The sequence below is a fragment of the Mus musculus genome, chromosome 10 (genome assembly GCF_000001635.26).
Source record: "Mus musculus strain C57BL/6J chromosome 10, GRCm38.p6 C57BL/6J".
NCBI classification, from domain to species: domain Eukaryota; kingdom Metazoa; phylum Chordata; class Mammalia; order Rodentia; family Muridae; genus Mus; species Mus musculus.
In genome coordinates, this window is record NC_000076.6 from 67,212,622 (window position 1) to 67,231,850 (window position 19,229).

At 39.4% G+C, this 19,229-nt stretch overlaps 1 protein-coding gene across 29 annotated transcripts in view; it reads left to right on the forward strand.

Moving 5' to 3' along the window:
* The window catches only part of Jmjd1c (jumonji domain containing 1C), a 159,976-nt gene that overhangs the window by 116,271 nt on the left and 24,476 nt on the right, over positions 1 to 19,229 (forward strand). For 12 of the 29 annotated variants that reach the window (XR_001779409.2, XR_001779410.2, XR_001779408.2 and 9 more), the window contains 8 exons: positions 2,649 to 2,754; positions 4,362 to 4,486; positions 5,417 to 5,560; positions 5,656 to 5,848; positions 6,333 to 8,014; positions 11,388 to 11,560; positions 12,116 to 14,298; positions 17,227 to 17,428. Coding sequence is in view for 26 of the 29 variants with exons in the window: in XM_006513035.4 (XP_006513098.1) it covers positions 2,649 to 2,754; positions 4,362 to 4,486; positions 5,417 to 5,560; positions 5,656 to 5,848; positions 6,333 to 8,014; positions 11,388 to 11,560; positions 12,116 to 14,298; positions 17,227 to 17,428 (4,808 nt within the window). In the remaining 3 variants the exon portion in view is untranslated. Of the gene's footprint in view, positions 1 to 2,648; positions 2,755 to 4,361; positions 4,487 to 5,416; positions 5,565 to 5,655; positions 5,849 to 6,332; positions 8,015 to 11,387; positions 11,561 to 12,115; positions 14,299 to 17,226; positions 17,429 to 19,229 lie in introns of all 29 variants that reach the window. The other 17 variants (XM_030244807.1, XM_030244810.1, XM_030244811.1 and 14 more) reach the window with 8 other exon arrangements.

Consider the following 19,229-nt stretch of genomic DNA (forward strand, 5'->3'; position numbering starts at 1 on the left):
GCTAATCTGGAGCTCACTGTAGAGAGATCCCCCTGCCTCTGTCTCTCAGGTGCTGGATAACTATGTGCATGACCAGGTCTGGCAAGACAAATGTTTTTAAAAGCCATTACTAAAGGAACTTTCTTTTGAAGAAATATTTTCTATTAAAAAATTCTGGCCTATGATAGATAGAAAATTATATTAAAGCATTTGCATCTTATTATCTTTTTGTTTAGTTAGCGTTTTCATTTCATTATGATATGAAATCTGTCGTTTCCATTTTCCATTGAGCTTAAAGTTTGGTTTTTGTGTTATTTAGTGTCTCCCAATAGCGCAGCATCAGCATCATAATGTTTGAGAATGGGGATGTTCTTAGTATGCAGGTCGAGTCTGAGGGCTATGCTGTTTGTGCTACTCCACACAGATGACTACTAGCGTTGAAGCATTTATCATGACTGTAATTCCATTGAACAAACACTATGATTGTTCTGTCAATTCAGAGACAGCGTTTAGGTCAAAATTGCTTTCCCAAGCTAGAATATCAAAGTTAGCTAAGAGAATTCAAAATATTCATTGAAAAATACTGTAGTTTAATACTTTTTTTCACTTTACATGAAGTTTATAGTAACAAGACTTTTAGAGAATTAGTTTGTCAAATACTTGAATTGTTAACAAAGTTAACAGTAAATACAAAAAAGGGGAAGAATAACAAAATGAACACAGTTTCTTCAGTAGTATGTATGTTGTATGTATGTAAAAATCTCCCAATAAAAATAGGAAGCAGGGCTGGCGATTAAGAGTACTGGTTGACTGTTTCAGAGGACTTGGACTTAATTCCCAGCATCTACACGGCAGCTCACAACCTTCTGTCTCTAGTCACAAGTGACCCAAAGCTCCCTTCTGGCAACTGCAGGCAGCAGACACATATGTGCATCACACAATACACACACACACACACACACACACACACACACACACACACACTTGTAGGCAGATGTTTCACAGAATTTGAGTTTACTTTGTGCAATGTAGGCCATTACATATATATAATCTCAAGGGATGGTGTGCTGAGTGCGAAACACCTCAGTGTGGACCACAGTATCTGTGAGTGAGTACCCTGCATAGATGCTGGGGTTTGTTGGTTTGGTTTGGTTTGGTTTGGTTTGGTTTGGTTTGGTTTGGTTTGGTTTGGTTGGTTGGTTTTGTTGGTTGGTTTTTGGTCAAGCTCTCACTCAGTCCCAGGCTTGCCTAGAGCTCACTGTAAACTAGGCTGTGTTTCCTCAGTTATTGGAATGCATGGAGAAGCAAACACAATAGGCCTGAGATTGCTGCCAAGCTAGGAAATCACTCTACCACTGTGATTTGATACATTTCACAACCTGCTCCGTTTCTGTCTTGAGTCTCCTTTCTTACTGCTGTTATAATACCCTGGTGAAACTAACTTAAGAAGAAAGAGGATTATTCTTGCTAACATTTCATGGCAAGGAAGCTGAAGTCAAAGCTACTCACATCACATTGCCAATGAGGAATAGTGAACAATGAATTCACGTTCTCCATTTAAACACTCCAAGATCCCCGAGTTGTATGGTGCTGCCCTCAGGGCAGGTTTCCCTGCAGTTAAGATAATTGTCCGCAGGGATGCCTAGAGGCCACTTTCCAGGTAAGTCATCTGTCAAGGTGATAACAGGAACTTTTACAGATCCTAGAAAAGGAAATACTGCCAAATTGAACTTTCCCATTTGTCATTTGCTAGGGCTTATAACTGACATTAAACAGTATATAGCTTATAGAACAGGAGTGGTAATCAAGAGCACTCACTATTCCTTCGGTACCTGAGTGACTTGCTTTTGGAAAAATTAAAATATACATTTGGCAGAAATAAAAATCTTTTTGTATAGGTAATTATAGTTCACGTCTTTAAAAGGTATGAAGTGTTGTAGATTTTTAAAAGTATCATGTGGGGTGTGTGTGTGTGTGTGTGTGTGTGTGCGTGCGCCTGCTCATATGTCTGCCTGTCTGTCACCTGGCACTGGAGTTACAGGTAGTTGTAAGCTACTGTGTTGGTGCCTAGGAATCAGTCCTGATTTCTATGAGCAGCAACTGTCCTTGACTGTTGAGCCAGCTCTCCAGCTTCCCTTTCCCTTCCTTTCCTCAGGCTAACTATAGAGACCAGATTGGCTCTCTTCCTGCTTCAGGCTTTTAAGTGCTAAAATTGAAGGTGGTCACTGTATGCAACATTCTCTTGTTTCTGACTGGGTATCTCTTAGACAGCTCTGGCTTTAAACTTTTTAACCTTTGCCTCCCCGTGGGTATTGGAATTGCATGTGCACACTAAAAAACGATTGTATCATTACTTTACAAAGATTTATTAGGCAAATGATGAGGGGGTTGACTAACAAAAATTCAGACAGTCTTAGTAAAGAGATTTATAAAACCAAGTTTTACTATTCTGTGTCACTTTGATTTTGGTAGTAGTTGTCATGGATCAAATCTCACTACTCAGTAGTTTCTTATTCTATATTGTTATAGTTGCTAAGAAAGCTAATTTATGAGTTTATGCTTTTATATTAAGGAATTTCCTAATGTGCTTAGAATGTAGAAAACAGCAAGTTATAGTACTATTGTTAGCAAAGTGTGATGAGGCCTTCTCTTTTTGTTTATAATTTCAGGACGACATAGACAGCTTAAAGCCCGTACTCAGGGACAACCCACAGCTGCACGCGGAAGTGAAAGTCTGGGTGAAGGAACAGAAGGTCCAGGAGATTTTTATGCAAGGTATCTATTTTGAAACTTTTTTTTTTAGTCCTCAGTTTTATCCACTCTAATAGTTTTAATTGCATGTAGTCTGCCAGAAAATAATTGGCAAATTGTAAATAAACATTTTGATAAAGTTTATAATTTATTATGCATGGAATTATAGCTTCACAGTTGTTTTGTTGATAGGGAAATTTCCATAATGTAGACTGTTCAAGGTATGTTCTTTCTAGGAAAAGAAGCATTGTTTGCAGTGGAGGGTTGCCCCCAGTCATAATTGAGGTCCTTTGAAGCAGCAGCTGGTATCCAATGTGTCCCTCTACTTTCTACAGCAGTTACTATGACACTAGCTTCGGTTTTGTTTCCTTTGTTTAGTTAGTTACAGGGTTGTCTAGAACATGTGATTTTCAAATCAGACCAGCTTTATAATTCCAAGTAATTTGTTTTAATAGTAGTAAGATCATATGGTAAATATAAGGTTTCTGTGAAGTTGAATTGAAACTAAGACATAAGACTTAAACTGTTGATACGCTGTTGGATGCAAAGAATACAGTTTGTTAAGTTTGTTAATTTATCTCAGCCTTTGAAATTCATGCCAGTTTTAATTCCATCACTTCAGAATGAGTTTAAGGCCAGCCTGGTCTTACAAGTTGAGTTCCAGGATAACTAGCGCTATATAGTGAGACGCTCTCTCAAAAAACAAAAATGAGACAAAACCATTCATGTCATTAAGTATCAGTAAGCACTGATCTTGAAGGTGTAACTTCTTTTTTATGTGCACAGCAGCAGATCATCTAGTTATTAAACAATTCTTAGTAAACAAACAAACAAAAACAAATAAATTGGGACTTCCTGCAACTTTCTCCTACCCAACAACTATCAAACCTCAGAATCCTTTCCTGTCTAGAAGTTATCAACTTATTCTGTACATTTTTTAAAACAATAAATTGAATATCCTCTTGTTATCTAGACTGGTTTGGGGGACAGTTTCTTAATATCAGACGTGAAAATGGAGGTTCCAAATTACATGTCCTTAATAATGTCATTTAAAGAGATTTTAAAAGTATTCTTTCAAAGTCTGGAGATGCAGAAAATGTGATGTGGTGATGATGTGATGTGTTCAGCTTTACTTTCCCTGACCCCGTTCCTTCTTTGGCAAAGTCACATGAGGCTGGCTTCAGTGTGGTTGTAAGGTGGTTGTGCTTTCAGACTTAGCTTCTCCTTCCTGTCCGTCCCATAAACCAAATTATAAATTACTTTCTCATTTCAGACATGAGCTCATTTTCCCAAACTTAACTAGTTTTACTTCTGTACCACATTTTAGAACACTATGGCTTTACATTGTATCCTGTTCTCTTCCTAATTTATTATTGCAAAACTACTCTATGTGTAGCAGTGTCTATAATACCTTTGCATTCTGAGCTAAGATACTTCTCTTCTAAGACATTTTTAAAATCGACATTGTGTATTTCTCATCTGTCACAGAGCTTCGTTGCTTTTAAAAGGTAATTCCTAAGTATTCCTAAGTGGGAATGTCTTCATTTAAGAAATCCCTTGTGTTTTGTTTTCTTTTTTCTTTTGTTTTTGTTTTTTGTTTTGTTTTTTGTTTTTGTTTTTGTTTTTTTAAGGTCCTTATTCATTAAATGGATACAGAGTGAGAGTCTATAGACAAGATTCTGCCACCCAGTGGTTTACTGGCATAATTACTCATCATGATCTCTTCACCCGCACCATGATCGTTATGAATGATCAGGTAAATAGTTACAGTTTTGGTGCTGGGGTTCACACCCAGGGTTTTGCACATCCTAAGCACGCCTTCCATGTGCTGAGTGCATGTTACTTCCAGCCCCAGCCCCAGCCTCACAAGTGATCCTTTGAAAAGGATATTTTTACAAGATAAATAATGTATTCCCAAGACAAATTTTTTGTATGTAACAGTCCTGACTGTCCTAGAACTGGCTCTGCAGACCAGGTTGGCCTTGAGTTCACAGAGATCTGTCTGCCTCTGCCTCCTGAGCACTGGGATTAAAGGCATCTACCACCTGACAATATTATATTTTACTATTTTTTTATTTGTGTGTATATACATATATACATGTTTATAGTGTGACTGTCACAGCACACCTATGGAGGTCTTAGAATAAGTTTTAGGTCTCACTTCAGGATGTGGGTCTGCAGGCCTTTGCCTACTGAGCCATCTGTCTGGCTATAGCCAGCCCCGATACAGGTCTCTAATCATATAAACCTAATAAATTTAAATGTATTTGATGTTACACTGGGGCCACTTTAGGTCAGGAAGTGATAGTGATGTCATATTCATTCCAGTACACACACAAGTCAGTCCCTAATTGATTAGCGCCCCCCCCCCCTTAAAACTTGAGGTTTTTTTTCTCTCCAATAATAAATATCTCCTAGGTAGTTTCTTTTCATTACTGAACTCTTTCAAAACAAGCATAGTTCTCACACCACATTTAATTATTAAAATTCTCTTTTAAGAATTACAGTGAATGCAAAAGGGAAAAGGTAATTTTGTCTTTTGTAATTAAAATTGGTTATGTAAGCAGGTGGTATTGTACAAATTTGAATTCCCAAACTTATTTGTAAATAGTTGAGTAAAGAAATTGTACTAATGTTATGCTGGTCAGTTTGTTAGATTTAATGTTTGTTTTATGTCATGGATTAGGTACTAGAACCACAGAATGTCGATCCTTCTATGGTTCAAATGACCTTTCTAGATGATGTCGTTCACTCTTTGTTAAAAGGTGAAAATATTGGCATTACATCACGGCGAAGGTCTCGTGCCAGTCAAAATATCAGCACTGTTCACGTATGTATGTTATTAGTAATGCATTTTAATAAAATACTTTTCCTTAGGTTATTCAAAATCAAATAGTAATATAATCATTGTTGATTTATTTTTAGGGTCATTATACACGTGCTCAAGCAAATAGTCCCAGACCAGCAATGAACTCTCAAGCTGCTGTACCAAAACAGAACACACACCAGCAACAGCAACAAAGAAGTATTCGTCCAAATAAGAGGAAGGGTTCAGATAGCAGCATACCCGATGAAGAGAAGATGAAGGAAGATAAATATGATTGTGTATCACGAGGAGGTAGGCCCACTTTTTTTTTTTTTAAAGATTTATTTATTTATTACATGTAAGTACACTGTAGCTGTCTTCAGACACACCAGAAGAGGGAGTCAGATCTTGTTACGGATGGTTGTGAGCCACCATGTGGTTGCTGGGATTTGAACTAAGGACCTTTGGAAGAGCAGTCGGGGGCTCTCAACTGCTGAGCCATCTTACCAGCCCCCTTAGGCCCACTTTTTAAGAGTTGCTTTTGAGAGAGAGAGACAGAGACAGACAGACAGACAGTGTCTCACTGAACACTCCTTGGCTATCCTGGAATTGACTGGCTGGCTAGTGTCAGACTCAGAGATCTGTGTGTTGAGTGACAATGGCATTAGTTAGAGGCATGCCTCATCCTGCATAGCTAGACCTGCTTTTTTTTTTTAAGGGCATGTCTATAAATAAAAAAGCATTAAAATATGCTTATAGATTGTGAAAATTAAAATCTTAATTTTTTATGTCACAGAAAATCCTAAAGGTAAGAACAAGCACGTGGTGACAAAACGGCGGAAACCTGAGGAGGCCGAGAAGAGGCTGAGCATGAAAAGGCTCCGGACAGACAATGCCTCTGACGCCTCCGAGAGCAGTGACGCAGAGAGCTCCAGCAAGAGAGTGACTGAGACTTCCTCCTCTGAACCAATGCCAGAGTATGAACCGAAAAATAAAGTCACCTCAAAGGTAAATGGAGAGGAGGGACAGTCCCAGGCTGCTGAAGAGGCAGGAGAAGAGACCCTGATAGATACTCGGCCTCCCTGGGACCAGATGCAGGAAGATAAAAACCACAACGAAGGGGAGAAGCCCAAGTCCACGGACAGCCACCTTCAAGACAAAATGACTCTCCGTTCATCTGAGCAAGCCACAGTTGCTGACCACAATTCTAATGATTCAGTCCTTCAAGAATGCAATGTGGAAAACCAACGCACAGTGGAATTATTACCAAAGGACAGGTTAGTGTCCAGAACACCGACACCCAAATGTGTTACGGATATCAAGAACGACACTCATTCTGAGAGGGCGGCTCAGGAAAATTTAAATACTTTTGGCCTCCAGACACCTGAGAACATGGATCCAAATGTTAGTGATTCCAAACATTCAAATGCTAAATACCTAGAAACAGCAAAGCAAGATTGTGACCAGAGCTGGGTCAGTGATGTAGTGAAAGTGGATTTAACTCAGTCAAGTGTTACAAATGCTCCTTCAGGAAGTGATAAGCGCGATACGGAGAAAGAGAGAAATCACTATGTCTCATACATGTCTTCATTAAGTGCAGTTTCTGTCACAGAGGATCAGCTACATAAACGAAGTCCACCCCCAGAAACTATAAAAGCTAAACTAACTACTTCAGTAGATACCCAGAAGGCAAAATCCAGTTCTTCACCTGAAGTTGTTAAACCCAAGATCACTCATTCTCCTGATTCTGTGAAGTCTAAAGCTGCTTATGGGAACAGTCAAGCTGTTGGTGAGCGAAGGCTGGCAAATAAAATAGAGCATGAGTTATCCAGAGGTAGTTTCCATCCAGTTCCTACTCGAGGCAGTGCTTTGGAAACTACAAAGAGCCCTCTTATCATTGATAAAAACGAGCACTTCACAGTCTATAGGGATCCTGCTCTTATTGGATCAGAAACAGGAGCTAATCACATTTCACCTTTTTTGAGCCAGCATCCTTTTTCTCTTCATTCCTCATCCCATAGAACCTGTTTAAACCCAGGTACCCATCACCCTGCCTTAACGCCAGGACCCCACTTACTAGCTGGGTCAACTAGTCAAACTCCATTACCTACCATTAACACTCACCCTCTCACTAGTGGTCCACACCATCCTGTCCATCACCCTCATTTGCTTCCCACTGTGTTACCTGGAGTGCCTACTGCCTCTTTACTCGGTGGCCACCCACGTCTAGAGAGTGCTCATGCAAGCAGCTTGAGCCATTTAGCACTAGCACACCAGCAGCAGCAACAGTTGTTACAGCACCAGTCACCTCATCTTCTTGGACAAGCCCATCCTTCCGCTTCATATAATCAGCTTGGACTTTATCCAATTATTTGGCAATATCCGAATGGAACACATGCATACTCAGGACTTGGTCTCCCTTCTTCTAAGTGGGTTCACCCAGAAAATGCAGTTAATGCTGAAGCTTCATTAAGGAGGGTAAGTGAAACTGTTGTTGGGTACAGAGCAGCGTGTATTTGTTAATTATCCTCTATAGGTACTTTAAAAATAGTACAGACTTTCAAGTGTTTATTTTGCAGGTGGATAATAACGTCACCAGGCTTAACTTTTATAGATCACACTGTCTATTAGACTGTGATTTATGGTATATATTTTGATAGTAAAAGTACAGGCTTAAAATTATATGTAGTAGTTAAGTTTTTTTAAAAAATACATTTATTTAAATGATGTTATATTAGCCTTTGAACAGCTGAATGCATCATTTATGTTCATGGGATGTTTCAAAACATGACTTTCTAATGCCTTTTGTGCTTAAGGACATTCGAAGTTAGGCACTCCAAGTAGTTGGTAACACTACCGGCACTTCTATAGTGACATTATGGCAGGGTCACGTGTCTTTGGACAGTATAGAAGCCTTACTTTTTAATCATGTTAAATTCTTACTGTGAAGCTAGCGTGGCCTTTTGCTGACCATGTATTCTTTAAATACTCCTCCTGGACTGTTTTAAATACCACCTCACTTGCAGTAAAAGCAGCATGAAATTTATCATTTTTATCATTTTCAAGCTCTCGATTGAATAAGTAGTGTCAAGTTTTCCCATCTTTTACATTGATCCATTTATTTACTTGTTTTTCATCCATCTAGTCACCCATCTATTGTGTATGTGTTACAATGGTGTGCCACAACACTCAAGTAGAGTTTATGGGCCAACTTACTCTGCATTTGGCGTTCCTTCTGCCGCATAACTTCTGGGCCTCTTAACATAGGCAGCCAGGCATGAATGCAGGTTTCCTAGTGAGCCATCTGGCAGCCTCGTAGGGTCAAGTATCTTTGAGCATTGTACAAGCTGTAAACCTTATCTTGTAAGATGAAACTCTACTCATTAGACAGTTAACTCCCTTCCTCCCGGCCTTTGACAGCTTTCAGTTAATACTTTTCTAATTATCTGTCTTCGTTTAGCATGTCCTTTAGGCTCATCCATAGTGACACTGTTTACACAGAAGGATGGCCATTTTTAAAAGCTGCAGTCTACTTTATTTCATGTGTGTGTATGCAGGTGGGAACACATTGTCTTTTCATTAGTATTAGGGCCTTATCCGTGCTAATCACATACCTCATTTTCTTTAGCAATTTCTTTAACAGTGGACATTAGAGTTATTTTCAGTACTGAGCTTTTAGGATCAGTGTTTCCATGCAAATGGCATATGTATTAACACTTTTCATGCTATATTTTGGGCAAAATCCATAATGTGTTGGAAGTGGTGATTTGGAATCCCTTGCTACTAAATTTCTCTTATTTCAGGAATAATATTGTTTATTTATATTTAGCATTGCATTGGACACAGGTAAATTGTTGTCATTATGCCAAAAGCTTGTCAGCGAAGCTTTTGTGATTTTAGGTGGCAGTAATGAGATTGTCAGAGCCATCATGTTACAGTGGACGATGTTGGTAGTCAGGTACACCTACTAAGCAGGTGTCAGTCTAAGGATATTTCTTGTGGTTTATTCTCAGTAACTCCTCTATAGTTTGCCTTCCTATGAACTTCGGGTTTCCTTGATGAAATTAACAGTGGTTGTTACAGTTTGTTCTGCCCCAGTATTGGCACATTTACTATTGTTAAGATTTCAGTTCTAGGATTATGCTTCCAGAATCACAAGTTTATCCTTCTTAATTTTATTTCTGAGATAGGGTCTGGATTCTGTGTGCATCTTTGATTGTGTGCCATTGATCATGTGACTTGAAACTGAATGGAGTTTCTGGTTAAATGATACCAGAATGTAGAAGTTACTTAATGTAAGTGAAGCATACGGTCACTGAGCACAGTTTTCACCCATGTGCCCATTGCAGTCACTCTTCTGGGTCATGGATGTAGGTGGCACTGCACAAAGATAGGACAGGGGCACACGGAAGCCAAGAGTTGGTAAATGGAAAACCTTCTTCCATAATCTCCAGACTCTGAGCCGGGCAGTGGTGGTGCACGCCTTTAGCCTTTAATCCCAGCACTTAGGAGGCAGAAGGCAGACAGATTTCTGTGTTAGAGGCCAGCGTGGTCTACAGAGTGAGTTCCAGGACAGCCAGGGCTACACAGAGAAACCCTGTCTTGAAAAACCAAAAAAAAAAAAAAAGTTCCAAACTCTGCAAAAGAGATAGCAGATTGTTTATCAGACTTTAAAATGTTTTATTCTAGTTAGGTTTTTATTCACTTATATAAAGTTATAATACAAAGGTGTAAACTAAAGTAACATTTTAAGCAAAAAGATCCCGTAACTTCATGTTTGTAATCAGGGTGATCAGATAATATAAGCAGAAGCCACTAGATGAGGAAATGATTTTAAATGCTACTTCATAAGGAAAAAAAAATGTTTCATCATTGTCATTGAATCTTATGTAACTATGGCCTTCTGTCTATGTCATTTTATATTTAATGTTCTCTTGTACATCATTGTGCACTATTCCCTGGTGAGGTTTAGAACTGTAACTTACATTAAGCTATCTCTGTGGTGCGTGCTAACTACTCTTCATTGATGACATGAGTTAAAAGGTTTATTCCTTTTAGTCAAACTAAAGGTGGTTTGAATTTTCCTCCTGTGTGACTCATCCTAATGACAGATTTACAAAGTACACTCTTGAGTTATATTGGGTCACAGTATAGAAAACAGTTTTTAAACATGTAATTAGAGGTACGGGCTTTAACATGTATGCCACTGTCACCATATAAGTACTAGCTTACCAGACACAGCACACTCTTATGGAAAACATAACTTTGTCAATGCTTCCACGCCTCCCTCTCTAGTGGCCTAACGGGGCCTGGCTTACAGAGACAGTCGAACACATTTAGGCCTTAAATGAAGTGATCTGGGAGTTGTGCATATACTCTTACATTACAAAGTTAATTACCCTATGGGAAAAATTGACAGACAAACTTGATTATAATTTTTGCTTCTAGTGGAATAACATGTTAGGTCTAACATTCTGGTTTTGTTGTAAGCACTAATTCTGGTTTTAGGATCATAGGGAATCATAAAATTAGGTCCGTGGGCATTGTTTATACACTTCATATCTGCTTTTAGTGAAGAAATATTTTTAGAAGTTACTATTTTATGTTGATTTGTTTTAAGTTGAATGTAAAAAGACTGTATGATTAATGTTGGTTAAAAGTTGAATATTTCTCACCAGATTCATTTAAAAATACCAGGTTTTATAAATATACTATGGTCAGAAGTCTTGCTATGAAACTTGAGTGCTAGGATTAAGTACATGACAGTCTACCCAGCTCAACAATTTAGGTTTGTGTTTTTCTGTTGTGTTGGTAACTAAAATGTAGGTTTTTTTGGTTTTGTTTCTAATAGAATTCTCCCAGTCCTTGGCTACATCAACCCACTCCTGTGACCTCAGCGGATGGTATTGGATTACTTAGTCACATTCCTGTCAGACCTTCCAGTGCAGAGCCTCATCGACCTCACAAGATTACAGTGCATTCCAGTCCCCCACTGACAAAGACATTAGCAGATCACCACAAAGAGTAAGCTTACCAGTGTTTAACACTTAACACATGCCTTTGGCTTTCGTGGTTTTTTTTTTTTTTTTTTTGGTTTTTTTTTTTTTTTTTTTTGGTTTTTCGAGACAGGGTTTCTCTGTGTAGCCCTGGCTGTCCTGGAACTCACTCTGTAGATCAGGCTGGCCTCAAACTCAGAAATCCGCCTGCCTCTGCCTCCTAAGTGCTGGGATTAAAGGCATGCGCCACCACGCCCGGCTCATGATTTTCTCAATCCACTTTTTAAATAGTTTATTTAAAATTGGTGTCAAATCCAGACTGAAGATTCTTTTCTTTTCCTTGTGTTTTGCCTTGTTGAGTCAGTCTGCTATTGAACTCATTGCAATCCTCCTGCCTCAGCCTTCCAAGTAATGGCAATAATAGGTATAAGTCACTACATGTGGATATGTTCTTTTCACACTGGTATATCTTCCAATTTTAAATACTATCAAAACTGTTTGCTTTCATAACAGAATAACATTTCATAAAAATCATTTTGTATGGAAAAGTGATTACAGGAATCTTTGTGTATTTTCTTTGTAGAGAATTGGAGAGGAAAGCTTTTATGGAACCATTACGGTCTAATGCATCCACATCAGTAAAAGGTGACCTGGATCTTAATAGGTCACAGGCAGGAAAAGATTGTCACTTGCATAGGCATTTTGTGGGTCCAAGGCCACCCCAGGAGACTGGAGAGAGACTGAACAAATACAAGGAGGAACATCGTCGGATTCTTCAGGAGAGTATTGATGTGGCTCCATTTACAACCAAAATCAAGGGTCATGAGGTTGAAAGAGAGAATTACTCCAGAGTAGTACCATCATCTTCTAGTCCTAAAAGCCATGCTATCAAACAAGATAAAGACGTAGACCGCTCCGTGTCAGAGATTTATAAGATGAAGCACTCAGTGCCTCAGAGTTTGCCCCAGAGTAACTACTTCACTACTTTATCTAATAGTGTGGTCAATGAGCCACCAAGATCCTACCCATCCAAAGAAGTTTCCAACATTTACACTGAGAAACAAAATAATAACCTTTCTGCAACAGCCAATCCTCAAACTCATTCTTTTATATCATCTCTTTCGAAGCCTCCACCTTTGATTAAACACCAACCAGAAAGTGAAAGTTTAGTGGGCAAGATACCAGACCATCTTCCCCATCAGAGTGCATCTCACTCAGTAACAACGTTCAGAAGTGATTGTCGGAGCCCTACCCATCTGACTGTTTCTTCTACTAATGCACTCCGCAGCATGCCTGCTCTGCACAGGGCACCAGTATTCCATCCACCAATCCACCACAGTTTGGAAAGAAAGGAAAGCAGCTACAGTAGCCTTTCCCCTCCAACACTGACACCGGTGATGCCAGTAAATGCTGGTGGCAAAGTTCAAGAATCTCAGAAGCCTCCAACTCTAATTCCTGAGCCAAAAGACTCTCAGTCAAATTTTAAGAATTCTTCTGATCAGAGTCTAACGGAAATGTGGAGATCTAATAACAACCTCAACAGAGAGAAAGCTGAGTGGCCCGTGGAAAAGAGTAGTGGAAAGTCCCAGGCTGCTGTGGCATCTGTCATTGTTCGTCCACCTTCTAGTACAAAAGTTGATAGTGTGCCATCTGTACCATTAGCTTCCAAAGATCGAGTTTGTGAAAGATCTTCATCTGGGGCAAATAAAACAGATTACCTCAAACCAGAAGCCGGAGAGACTGGAAGAATTATTCTACCAAATGTGAATTTAGAAAGTGCTCATGTGAAATCTGAAAAAAACTTTGAAGCTGTCTCCCAGGGCAACGTTCCTGTTTCAGTCATGTCTGCTGTAAATGTAGTCTCTACTACCAAAGCAGATGTGTTCACATCTGCTGCCACTACCACCAGTGTCTCCAGCTTGAGTAGTGCAGAAACAAGTTATTCTTTATCAAATACCATTTCGGCCTCTACACCCTTCGAATGTACTTCTTCAAAAAGTGTTGTTAGTCAGGCAGTGGCGCAAGCAAAGGACTGCACAGTCAGCACCGCGGTTCCAGGCACTCTGGCCTGTAGTAAGACAGGAAGTGCTGTTCAGCCCGGCTCTGGCTTCTCAGGCACAACTGATTTTATTCATTTAAAAAAGCACAAGGCAGCGTTGGCTGCAGCTCAGTTTAAAAATAGTAGTGTCAGTGAGGCTGAACTTAATACTGTGAGAAATCAGACAGTGGCAGCCTCTCTTCCCCTGGATAGCACCATGACCTGCACTGCAAGTAACAAAGCAATCTCTGTAGGAAATGGGCCAGCAGCCCAGTCCAGTCAGCCCAACTACCACACTAAACTGAAGAAGGCCTGGCTCACCAGACATTCAGAAGAAGATAAAAATACTAATAAAATGGAAAATTCAGGGAATTCTGTATCCGAAATTATTAAGCCATGTTCTGTCAACTTAATAGCCTCTACATCTAATGATATAGAAAATCGTGCAGATGGCAGAGTCGCTGTAGATAAATATGGAAGAGATGAGAAAGTCAGCAGGAGAAAAGCCAAAAGAACTTACGAATCTGGCTCTGAAAGTGGAGACTCAGATGAGAGCGAAAGCAAGTCGGAGCAGAGGACTAAACGGCAGCCGAAGCCAACTTATAAAAAGAAGCAGAACGACCTGCAGAAGAGGAAAGGCGAGGTCGAAGAGGACTCGAAGCCTAATGGAGTTCTCAGCAGGAGCGCCAAGGACAAAAGTAAACTGAAGTTGCAGAACAGTAATAGCGGTGAGTAAATACATTGATTTATCGCAAATAAAATGGGCCACGGGTCCTCGCAGTAAGGATGTGGCTCCATGGGATGTAGTTGTGAATTTCCTTTCTGCCTTTCCTGTCTCCCCACAAGAGGAAAAGATTAGATCCCCGATCTTGAGAGATGTTTTCACCTGACATTTGTTGTAGGAAAGACAGTACAGTGTGAAGTTTAGAAATTGATCTTTTCCTAGAAATGTCAAAATACAGCTTTGATTATTACACCAGAAAAGAACTGTACTTCTGATACTAAAGTATTTAGCTGAGACCTGATCTCATTCGAGAAGTAGTTCCTGTTTAGCTGTAAGCACAGTACTGAGGAGCAGTGTGATGTGGTCCGTCTCACCCTAACCATGTAACAAAGCTGGGAGTTTAGGGAGATTTCCTAAATCATTTTTGCTTAAATTTACTTTATGAGCTGAAATTGTGACCGAATTTTAGAATGTTTACAATATACTTGTTGATGTATACACTAGTGAGTCCCCTACACTCTATAATTAATTTCTGTATCCCAAAGTGCATTTATGGTGTTGACATTGAGAAATCAAGGGTTCGCATGTATTTATGTGACTTTAATGTCTTGCTCCCGAGTTCTCTTCACTAGGGCAGCTGTTTTTGAATTTGTTAACCAAGATCTAGGTCTTCAAGGCTCTCACTGTATAAAAGGAGCGGTGTTAGGTAATGTATGTTAGTAGGGTTTTATTCACAGACCTATACATTTTAGATACATTGCCAATAAATTAGACAGTTTGAATTAAAGGATGATGCCTTATTTAAAGCAGATAGTATTATTAAATTACTAGAAGAAATTTACTAATATCAAGTATGGCCTAGTATAGAAGAATTAATAGTATCAAAAGCCCTTCAATAAGTTACCTTTGTAATTCATTCACTTCTTTAAAAAAAAAAAAAAAACCCTTCAGAAGTGCCTATTTTGTTATCACATAATTAAGAATTGGTTTCACGTATATCATTTTGAAAAATTCATAGTACTTTTTAAGTTATTACAATCCGTGTTATGAAGTTTCACATTCTAAACTGCTCCCATCATATAGAATTAAAAGTATATTGGTCAAAGTTAATTCCCAGTTTAAAAGAAATAGAAACAGGATTGCATTTAGTTTTCTCTAGTGTAATCAATTTAGAAGTAAATGATTGAAGAAAGTGTGCGAAATAATGTCTCATCAGTGGTGTGATATGTGTTGTTCATTCTAACACCCTTTAATAAAGTCCAGAGGAAAGATCTCTTGTATGCATTGGAAAAGAAGCGCCTTTTCATTAGTTTATGTGCATGGGTGTTTTCCTGCTTGAATTAAGTGTGCATTATGTGTATGTCTGGTGCCGTGGAGGCCAGAAAATAGCATTAGATCTCCAGGGGCTGGAATTGAAGTTATAGGCATTGGGGATTGAACCTTGGTCTTCTGGAAGAGCAGCCAGTGGTATTGACTAGAAAGCCATCTCTGCAACCCTAGAAACATCTTTATACCAGTCGTTATGCCATAACTGGCATGTGCTGTGTGCCTGAGCATATGTGATTACTGGGTGGTCTCTAGCCCATGATAAAGACTAAAAAGGAGGGAACAATTGTAAAGAATAAAGAAGCAGGCAGCAATCCTAAATATATTTTAGTCTATAATATATTTTATATTTTAATCTAGCCCTAAACAATACTACCTATTGGAGAGTGGTGTGTGTGCACGTCTGTGTGTGTATGTGTGATTATACTACTCACACTATCAATAACTAGGTATTAGTGGGAAATCTGGATAGGAATTCTGTTCTCAGCTTTGGTAAGATATATTTGGTTTCAGAACCTGTGTGTCTTTGATACAATTGGAAAGGATTTGAAAGGAAGGACAGCAAATATTTATTCTTGAGTTACAAATAGTGGGCTGTACATCAAATCTCTGTGATTGAGAGGATGGTAAAAGACACAGGGTAAGGAAGTACATCTGCTGGCTGCGGAGCTCGTTCTTAAACGAATACCTTTTAGGTATTTAGGTGGAAGTGCAGTTATCTGTATGCTTTGTTGACTCTCCTGGCCTACAGGTTGCTCCTGGTACACAGATGACTTTACTAATGTTGTTTCCCTTGTTGGTTCATGCTAAGGACCAGTTATGAAACAGTGGGACTGAATATGGAGAATGAATTTATCTTTTTGCCTACAAATCTTAGAGCATAGTCCATTTGAGAGATTGTATTTCCTTACACACTGGACAAAGTATCTCTTGTGTGTTTGCAAAGATTAAAGATCGCCCTCAGAACACTTGGGCTTTCCGGACATTTATAATGAGGAGCAGTTGATTGCTTTGAGTTTGCTTTTCTATCACTTCCTTCAACAAAATGCCCCAATTAATATTGTAGACCCTCCCTCCCTCCCTTTCTTCACAACCCTTTTAATTTTGTAAAAGATACAGTTCCCATCAATATATCGATGTTGTCTACTAGGTTCTTGTCATAAGAGGAAGATGATGATTGTTTTTGGTGGTGGTAGTGGGTTTTGAGACGTTTTCACTAGATATCCCAGGCTGGCCTTAAACATGTGCTCATTCTTCTACTTCAGTTGCCCAAGAGCTACCGAGAGCTGGAATTAAAGGCACACGCCTCCATACCTAGCAACAGGCTTATTTTCGGCTAAATGTGTACATAATGTGAATGATTCTTATGTTTGGTATTACACTCTTATAAAGATGCAGTGTAAACATTTCATTTCACTGAAGGATTACTGCTCTCCTTTCCTGTCTGATTAGAGTGGATGGGCAGGTAAACAGAGGATGTTAGAGAGACTTAGCAGTTGTCCATCATTTATTTGGAGTTTGGTCTTATCAGCAAGCATTTCAGTCCCAAAGACTAACCCTTTCTGTAAAACAGAACCCTGTTGATAAGTTCCTTCTCATTTTACAGCTGGCGTTCCTCGTTCCGTGCTGAAAGACTGGCGGAAGGTCAAGAAGCTGAAGCAAACTGGAGAATCATTTCTGCAGGATGACTCCTGCTGTGAGATAGGTCCCAACTTACAGAAGTGCCGAGAGTGCAGACTTATCCGGAGTAAGAAGGGGGAAGAATCAACTCACTCACCGGTGTTTTGTAGATTTTACTACTTTAGGAGGTAAGTCGAAGTACAAGAAGTGGCAGTGTCTCTGCAGACTCTGAGGAGCTCCTTTCCTGTGTTCTTTGTTCTGACATAGTCTAAACAATACTAACTCATGATGGGCTGTGACAGTGGCTGGCAGCTCAGCCTTGCACAGTATGCCTCAATTACTCATGTTTCCCAATCTTTCTTTGAACAGATTCATTCTTCCTCCATCAGAGTTTTAGCATTTCTTCCTAAAAATTGTAAGAAAATATCCACCTTAGTTTTAAATTTTCTTAAAAATGCATATACTTTTGCCAAAACAGTTTTACATTTACTTAAGTAAAAAATGTTGTCTATGAATCCAGATAAACAGCTTTGGCTATAAAACATAGGAATGGTCATATTTAAACATTATAACTAATATATCATATCATAGTTCACAAGGCTTATAGTAAAATACAAAATTCATCTAGATCCTATTCTCTTTAACATAAATATTGTCACGTGCTTTACATGTAAAAGCTTCCTAAAAGGGCAGGTAACACCACCAGTAAAGCTAGTTCTGAGCCTCACATTCCAGCCCCACCCCAGGATTGCTGCTGAGTCCCATCTGTGCTCTTCCGTGCCTCTGTGAAGTTTATGACCTTTTATAGGATGATAGCTGAGCTGTTTCATTTGAAAACGTGTGGGTACTTAATGAAGGATCACAAGACGAGGGAGATAGTGTGCACGCCCTTGCAGTAGTACAACACACATGTCAGCGGAGGCAGATCTGAGTTTGAGCCCAGCCTGGGCTATGTAGAGAGGGACCTTATCTCAAAAAAACAAAACAAAGCAAAACAAAACCCAAAAGCCATACATTGTTTTTTACTTCAGAGCCTATGGCCAGCAGTACACCAGAGGCAAGGCAGGCCGCCTTGGGAAGGAGTTGAGGGTTATAGAAGTGGTGCTCATGCATTGTGAGAACTAAATTCCAAAGGAATCAAGGGAGCATGAAGAAACCTCAGGTTTGAGGAAAAGAAATGTTCTGATGAAGACAACCATACTGGGTGAAGGGGACTGTAATTGTTGCTTCTCAGAGGGAGCTTTCAAAGAGAAGCAGAACCAGGGGAATTAGAAGTTCAAGGTTATTGTCATGTCTCGAGATTGCTGTGTAGTAAGTTTGAAGCTAGCCTAGGCTATGAGACCCTGTCTCCAAAGCCAAACACCTCATTAAAATAAAAAGTAGGAAACTAGAAATCCTGAGGTGATTAAAGACTTTTTTTTTTTTTTTTTTTGGTTTTTTTTTCGAGACAGGGTTTCTCTGTGGAGTCGTGGCTGTCCTGGAACTCTCTGTAGACCAGGCTGGCCTCGAACTCAGAAATCTGCCTGCCTCTGCCTCCCGTGTGCACCACCACTGCCTGGCGATTAAAGACATTTTTAATTGATCAATTTTAGATTAGAAAGACTAGTCATAAAATAACTTGTAAGCCTGGTGTGATATGCTTCTCATTCCAGAACTCAGGACAATTACTCAGAATTGTTGGTAGTTCAAAGCTAACCTGGGTTACAGTATGTAGCTTTTGGTGGGTGGGGGAAGCAAGAATCCCAATACTACTCTGATAGCACTGGCCAGACTCTGTCTCCCTCACTTACACATGCAGTGTTCCCAGGAATCAGCTGCTGGTTGCTGTTACTGAGAGTGGGTGATTGGAAGCAGAGGCCTGTGCATGCTGGCTAATTGTTGTACCTGTGAGCTTTAGATCCCCAACCCTTGGTTCTTGAAATAACCTAAAACCAGTGCTGCTTATCACTGTCACTATATAATGCCTGAGACATTGAAATTGATTAATAA